Genomic DNA, 8,191 nt, shown 5'->3' on the forward strand with positions numbered 1-8,191 from the left:
GGGGAAAAAACATAGAACACTTGGCGGGACATAGACATATATAACACATACAACATACAGACATAGACGAACGAACATCAATCTATCACACAAACTAAACAACTGAATAAAACTATTGTTTTAGGCAAGAAAGCAATTCTTTTTGAGGCATATGAGTGGCCCTGGAAAGGGCCTTTGGTGTTTTGTTAACATCATTCCGTTAACATAGAGGGCATCGCACAGGTCTTTTACTCTTCCTCAAACTTCTTCTAACTTCTGGACCGTAGATGAGAACTCTCTTCAAACAGCCTTGTCTCTCCACATAAATTCTTCTTTTCCAAACGCTCGTATCGGTGATCCGGATAATCGTCCATGATGATCTGACATACATGGGTAAGTTCGTATGGAACAACATTGACGATACAAGAGTAGATGATTCTATCATTGATACCTCACAGCCTCATCTCAACACATTTAGTTGGTTAAGACTTAGAAGTGACACCCTGGTTTTCTAGAGGTGTTTTGATGGGTGCTACGTTTCCCTGTCCACCTGATTAGTGATGCATGTTTTGGTGTTAATATAAAGTAATAATGAAAATATAAAATAATTGTAATTTCAGCAGGGTTGCTCTGTTTTGTTCGTCAAATGGTAATTACAGAGTTTTGTATTATCCCAGAAAAAGTTTTAGATAATTGTACTTTCTTCCCTACGCCCAGGTTAGCATTGGGCCAGATTTCCAAATTATCATCGCTTTGAACTTAGGATAGTACTAGCCCCCCCCCCCCCCGACTATTAAGTCTGAGGGAGGGGTTCCTTTCCTTTTTGTCCCTTGTGGTTATATTTATTATAGTGACTCATTTGTCCTAGTGTTGTGTATTGATGAATATTGTGTTGTATTTATGCCCATACAAATGTAAGGATAACTCTATATAGATCAAACTAATTTAGTCATTAGTTCTTATCTAAGCTTTGTGTGATAATAAAATTTCAAAAAGATATTTCAAGCCGAAAATAAAATATTTCGCGTTAAAAATAATAAGATGACTAAGAGCCTTTGTTTTCGTTTAGTGCGTGCAAGTGGTGTTGCGTATTGTTATTGGTATTCCAGTTTTATTTCTTCTATATGACGCAGCATATTGTGGTCTAATTGTGTTTAGCTTCCTTGCTGCACCTTGGTGCAAAAAGAGGATTGAACTCTTCCATCACGCGGACGTGATGGAAAACACTGTCATTAAGTTGTATTTGTATTACAATTAGTTTTGTTATTTTTGCATCTTGGTACAAGAATCGCATCGAAAATCTCTATCACGCTTACTCAAAGGGTTTAGTGTATAACAATTTAGGTTGCCAATCGCAAGGCTCTCCCGTATAGCTTCTCTCTGGAGTGCACATCCTTAGATAGCTTGACTATCAAGACAGCCCTTTTTCTCTTTTGGTATGTAGTAGTTATTTACAGTTTGCCTTAGTTAGATAGTTTCAAGACTTGGAGTACCTTGACACTTCCGGAGGGATTGGAATTTTCCATCACGCGTACATGATGGAAAACATGCGTCGATGAAATACGCGCCATATTATATACATGTTTGAATTCAGTGTCTTAAATAAGAAGACTTTATCATTTGGCAATCTGGATTAGTAAATCATTAATCATTATCCAAATGCCATCATTTTTCCTAGTTAGGTTGGTTGTCTATCTATTTGTAATATGGTTCTTGTTTTAGTTTTAATATAATAGTATCCTGATTTCCTCAGTTAGTTTCAAGACTTGATGTGCCTTGGCACTTTCAAAAGGATTGAAATTTTCCATCACACGGACGTGATGGAAAACATGCATCAGTCAAATGCACGCCAAACTACAGTATTGTATTCTTGTTAAGATCCAGTGTCCTAAATAGGATAAATTCATCATTTGGCAATCTCGATTAGTAAATCAGTAAGCATCATCCAAATGATACCGTTTTTCCTTGGTTAATTATGTTGGCTATCCATTTGTAATCTGGTTCCATATTGAATAAGTTTCCGTGTCTTCTATAAGAAGAATTTGGCAATCTTTATTAGTAAATTAGTAATCATTGCGTAACTGGTATCGTTTTTCTTTGGTTGATTTTGTTGTCTATTCATTTCTAATCAAGTTCGGCATTCTTTTTCATTTCATCTGTAGTAATATAGATTAAAACTTAAATTTCCATATGAATCATCCGAAATTCTAGATCAAAGTCCGTTTTCGTTTCTATGGTCATTCCATTACCAAGATATTTTACTGGATTAGAATATTCCATATCATAGTCCTTATGATTTCGTGGTTTCATGGGTTATACCTAGCTAAAGGTACTGTGAACTTGTTATTTAAAAATTCCATATGAATCATCCGAAATTCCAAATCAAAGCCCATATTCGTTCCTATGTTCATTCCATCACCAAGAAATTTTCTTTCCTAGTTTATAATAATCCATTTCATAGTCATTGTTGTTTCGTGGTTTTATGGTTTATACCTGGTTAAAGTTACCGAGAACGTGTTAGAATCCAGATTCCACCCCGCTGTCCTTCCTGTCGGAAATGTCTTCTGTGGTAGATCCAAATTACCAAACAACCCACTCCTGTTACTACGCATGCTATACCAACCATAATGATTTCTACCAAATCATCATCGACAAGAGCAAGTCCAGAAGTTGGCCTTGGCTGTGGCAAAGGCTTAAGGCGTTAAAGCGGATTACATCCCGTTCCTGAGCTTTTAAAAAACAAACACCCAACGGTCCTTTTCAGAGCCACCCCGTTCTCTCGAAAAGAGATAGCATTCGTTTGCCAAAATCAGTTAAAACTCAAAATCCCATGTTTTGCCCCATGTACGTGTGTGTTTGAGTGAATGCGTAAGTATAGATCCATATTCTAAAAAGTTAAAACCAAGAGACCCTTACGTTTTCTGTCTGGTAAAGTCTGGTAAAAATTTACAATAAAATTCACAACACATTAAAAAGCTCATAGACTTCTTCTGCGTCTTTGTTCACTCTCTCTGTTTTTTAAACGTCTTTACTTTCACAGTTTTTTCCTCCCATTCTACCTCACATTTTCCTCGTCTTCTTCTCTTTTTTTTTCTGGACTCATCGGGCTTCTTCCATTGGGGAGGGTACCTCTACTTCCCGTTCCGAGCCCCTCTCTTTCTCGCTCGCCTGTCGTTTCTTAGGGCATTCTGAAGACCAATGCCCTTTGTCTTGACAATGATAATAGGTATCTTGACTTTTGTCTTTTGTCTTTTCTGACACGAGTTTTGCTTTTTTGACTGTCTGGACAAATCGCAAAGGAACGGTCAACTATTTCAACTACTGCAAAACTTTCACCAGAAAGCTGCAGCCGAAACAGCTCAGCCGACTCTGAAAGATTTTAAGAACCTGATTAAAAATACACCACCACTACCCCCAGTGACCAAGACAGAAAAAGGAGAAGAAGAGTTTCCAACTCCACCAGAAAAAATTGCGCAAGTTAACAACACCACCAGAGAAAGTACGCAAGTTAACAACACCACCTACATCCAGAATTGGATGGATTAATCAGATGATGACCACCCCTTCTTCCACAGAACAGAAAAGGAAGGTGCAGACAGAAGTGAAACAAGAACCGATTTACCCCTGTTCAGACATCATCATCATCCTCGACACCTATAGCTCGCCGGACACGCAAAGCAGTACAAGCCAAGAAAATACCACACGAATAAAAGAGTAATATCAGAGAAGAGTGGGTGACTTAATAACAAAAATGGAAAGGGTATTAGCCAACATTTACTACGATCCATCCCATCCTGTGGGATACAGAGGAGTTCAGAAATTGTATCTTGCTGTCAAAACCCGTCTGAAAAGTATCCGTTTACCTCAAGTACAACGATGGTTACAAGAACAAGCCACGTACACTTTACACAAACCCATTCGACGAAAATTTTCCAGAACTCACACCCGAGTGGAGGGCATCGAGCATCAATGGCAAGCCGATTTAGCAGATGTCTCTCATTTGGCCACCTGCAATCGTGGCTACACACATTTGTTTTGTGTCATCGACGTCTTTTCCAAACTTGCCTCGGTTGTGCCATTTACTTCCAAATCGAGCAGTGAGTTAGTGCGAGCCCTCAAACTGGAAATATTTTACGCATCAACACACTCTCAAGCACACTGACTTCTTACTGCACTTGGTTCAAGCGTACAACCAATCTTACAATCGGAGCATCGGACGTGCCCCTCCACCCCCCCCACCCCCCCAAGAAGTGACTCCAGACAACGAAGTGACTGTTTTTCAGCGCCTGTCGTTGGCATCGGAACGAGTAGTCAAAGTTTCATGAATATCTCACACATTTGGCAACATATATCGATACTCTTCCAATAATTTATGTGTAATTAATACACTTACCGTGCTGTCTTTACCCATGGCGGAATGAAAATATGACACTAGCAAATGGACACATTTTCATGTTCCGTTGACATACATTTGAATTTCCCCAGTGCTAGACATCACTATAAACGGTCACACTGCAGACATCGTAACGATATGACTGAAAAATTGTTAAAGCTACGTTAAAAATCAAAATCACACACACACACACACATTTGAATTTGTTGCAATGCGACGGTAGTCGAGGTATGCCTAGGTTATGTTTAAGTAGGTTCGTGTGGCGGATATGTTTCTTGAACGAAACGAAACGTTACTTTACAGTTCCAATAGGCATAATATATTTTATTCGTTTCGTTAAAGAATAATATTTAAACTTAACCCGATTTCGACATTCCCGGCTTTCATCGCTTTCCAGTCAACTAAAATGTAGGCCAACAAAGCTTTAAAACAGGTCCATTTCTTTTGTGAGAATCTGAATTTATTAGAGAAAAGACACCAGAGTAAGTAAAGTCTGACTAAAACATTATGACTTTACTTTGTAGAAAAGCGCTGTTATTTTAGTTGCCAGCTGTGTGAAATATTCATGAAAATTTGACTTTCATTACGATGTTAGTCGACATCAAAACACACTACACAGCGCTGTTAGGCTGTAAGATCCTGACGCCCAAAATATAAATATCAGCGTCAAGGTCTTACCTGTAGGACTGTACATAGTCCAACTTTTACAAAATTGCAGCAAGGAGATAAACTTATTAAGAAATCTTAAAGGAACAACATGGGGATCCAACCAAGAAACATTGCTAACAATCTATAAATCACTTGTAAGATCCAAATTGGACAAGGTTGTCAAATTTACAACTCGGCAAAACAAACACTTTTACATAAACTTGAAACTATCCAAACGAAATCACTAATCGTGTGCACTGGCGCACTTCCCTCTACCTCACTAGACGAGCTTCAAGTTCTCACTGGGGAAATGCCGCTAAATCTGAGAAGACAAGATATGCTTCTCAGATAGTCAATCCGATTAGTCAACCATCCAAATAAACACCCCACTAAAACAGCCATAAGCAGATGCAATGTTACTTTCAAACCAAAACTAGTTCCAAATATACCAGGCGGCAAACTAGTCCTAGAGCGAAGGGAAAATCGCCCAATCCTTGGGCAACATGAAGAATACACCAAACCACCTGACCAAGCCGCTTGGTTGCAAACTAACCCAAAGGACAAACACCAAGGACACCGAATACGGAAACAAATTGGAACAAGAAAAGAAACTAAAAGCACTTATCATAAATGACATACAAACCACCTACACTGGATTCACTAAAGTCTACACAGACGGATCCAAAACAACTGAGCCACCAAGAACAGCAGCTGCAATAGTTATCCCTGAATATAACATACAAATAGGGACCAGACTACCAGACCATTGTTCTATTTACACCACTGAGTTCTGGGCAATCACTGAATCACTCAAATGGATCACTGACAATAACATCCAAAAACTCATTATTAACGACTCTCTGAGTGTAATAAACTCAATCAAAAATCGCAACACTAGTTCAAGAGAGCTCTTTCTTGCCAGGGCCTTCCATATGCTCAAAGAATTATCCACAAGGAACCAAATAGTAGAGTTTATGTGGGTACCATCTCATATAGGAATCCCTGGCAATGAACAAGCAGACAAATTCGCTAAGTCAAATTAGGAGATCCCAATCCAGCCACACTCAGACATAGCTCTACAGAAGCACAATGCTTCGTAAAAGCCTATATTAACCAAAAATGTCACGAACACTGGAATTTCACCCCTAAAGGTAGGAAACTCCACTCAACCCTAAAAACAGTAGATCGATCCATCAAACCAACCAAGGGTTAAAGTGTAGACCAAAAATATCATTAACCGCATAATGATAAGGAAAACAAGATTAGCAGGAAGTTTTGGTAAATACTTAAGCCCAAAACCAGCAAACATAAACTGCTACAATTGGCATTCTGTAGAAGACTTAGATCATGTATTCAATGTTTGCACTAAACTTCAGATAGCAAGAAACAACTTTCAAAGAGCTCAAAAAGAAATATTGGATCCCCCTATAAATATCCAGACTTCCTATACCCAACAAATCCTAGCAACTAACAAATCTTAACATAATAAAATACCTTGAAACAACAGGGCTAAAAATAGGATTTAACAAACCCCAATTAAATTAAAACACCACCTAATCACCTAATATCCCTTTAATTATTTTTTTTTTTAAATTAAGCAATATTTTCAAAGGAATAATATTAGAAATAGGACAAATTAATAAACATCCATACATCATTAGACTGTGCACTAGCCGACACCCCTCTTAGTGCGGCGGGGTGGGAAAGTGGGGGCGGGAGTAGCATACCGTTTACAGACGAATAGGGGTGAGTACCGCCAGTGAGCGGGCTGATGCTACACTTGGCACCTATCATCCACCTCGGCGCCTTGAGCAGTCCAACTGTATAGTTTATCAACACAATTTTTTTCTTTCTTCTCTCCTCTTTTCTCTTACTCACTCTAAACTAACAGTTAATAAGCAGTACATACTGAACTCTGCTTTAGTCTTCTGGAGATAATAAGAGCAATTCAAAAATTCAGAATTATCTTCGGACACCAACCTGGATCCAGAGGACAAACAACAGCCTTTCCTCGCATTTTTCCTCCCTTGCCCCGGCCGGACACCAATCAAAGCGTGCAATGCTCGCATAAAATATGTCCCAACATAACACACTGCATAAGAGTGAGTGTAGGTACCATTCCCACTCATCCAATCAAGTAAAGCAGAAATATTATACATAAGTGCGTGCTGGGTCTATTCCCACTTGCGTCAGCCTTCCATTCAGCTAGCATGAAACAACATGTTTCGCTAGCTGACGGCTAAATTAATAGCACTCTTTGAGGGCATAAAAGCCTGAGAGATGAGGCACTGTTTCCTTCCCTCGGGATCAATTATCATCATGCGGTGCAGGAATAAGCCAGAGGCACATGCACATCTGCGCGCAAACCTCTTTAATTCAGTTAACTAACTAAATGACCATCTTAGCACTTAACAACCCTCTGTGTGACTTTCAATTATAGGGAATAAATATCGACACATTTTTACCCATTGTTTAACCATCTTTTAACATTTTTAACTCATTATATCACTCAAAACCCTTTTTAATTAAAAATCCTTTGTTCACTTTTCTGGCGCCATTTCCTGAAAACAGGAACTAGGAATCATACTAGTATACACCTGGGCACAATCCTCACAAGTTCTCAAGCACAAGAAAACCACTGTAGAAGGATAATAGTAAATTGGACACATTATACTCACTCAGACACTAACTTCTGAACCTTTTAACCCTCTCTCTTGCATATCAACCAATATTTATTTCATTAAAAAATCACAAAACTAACCAAATTCAAATAATCTAGTAATCATACCGATTTAAGCAAACCACAATACAGGAAAATAACATAAATGGTCCAACCATTCTCAAACAAAATGGCCATTAAAATCAGTGTCAATAGGAAGACAAATAAATAAACAAGCAGCTTTACATAAACGAACGACAAATTGTAATGCAAACACACCCACCAGTACAGGAAACCCCAGCCTTTACCAACATAGGACAACTAGATCACACACCTGAACTAGACTGTAGGGAGATATGCGCCGAAGTATTTTCTAACACCAGAAAGGCACATTCTCATTCAGGAGCAAGCCAGGATACTAAATAAATCATCCCCTGTAAGATTTAGAGACATAACCAAATCATTAGAACTTGAGGATTTAGATTCAACCATACCTATGCTGGACTTTTTAG

At 38.6% G+C, this 8,191-nt stretch overlaps 1 protein-coding gene across 1 annotated transcript; it reads left to right on the forward strand.

Annotated features, from left to right (window-relative positions):
- Window positions 1-5,523: 5,523 nt before the first annotated feature.
- Window positions 5,524-6,063, forward strand: LOC149773635 (ribonuclease H1-like). The gene has a single exon (XM_089946240.1). It carries the CDS (start codon window positions 5,524-5,526, stop codon window positions 6,061-6,063), a length of 540 nt encoding a protein of 179 aa, XP_089802366.1.
- Window positions 6,064-8,191: the final 2,128 nt, after the last annotated feature.

This window comes from Sinohyriopsis cumingii, unplaced genomic scaffold (genome assembly GCF_028554795.1).
Source record: "Sinohyriopsis cumingii isolate HCF-2022 unplaced genomic scaffold, ASM2855479v2 utg000622l, whole genome shotgun sequence".
Lineage (NCBI taxonomy): Eukaryota > Metazoa > Mollusca > Bivalvia > Unionida > Unionidae > Sinohyriopsis > Sinohyriopsis cumingii.

Excerpts from the sequence above, each read along its gene's own strand:
- LOC149773635 (XM_089946240.1), top strand. The coding sequence starts at position 5,524 with ATGAAGAATACACCAAACCACCTGACCAAGCCGCTTGGTTGCAAACTA.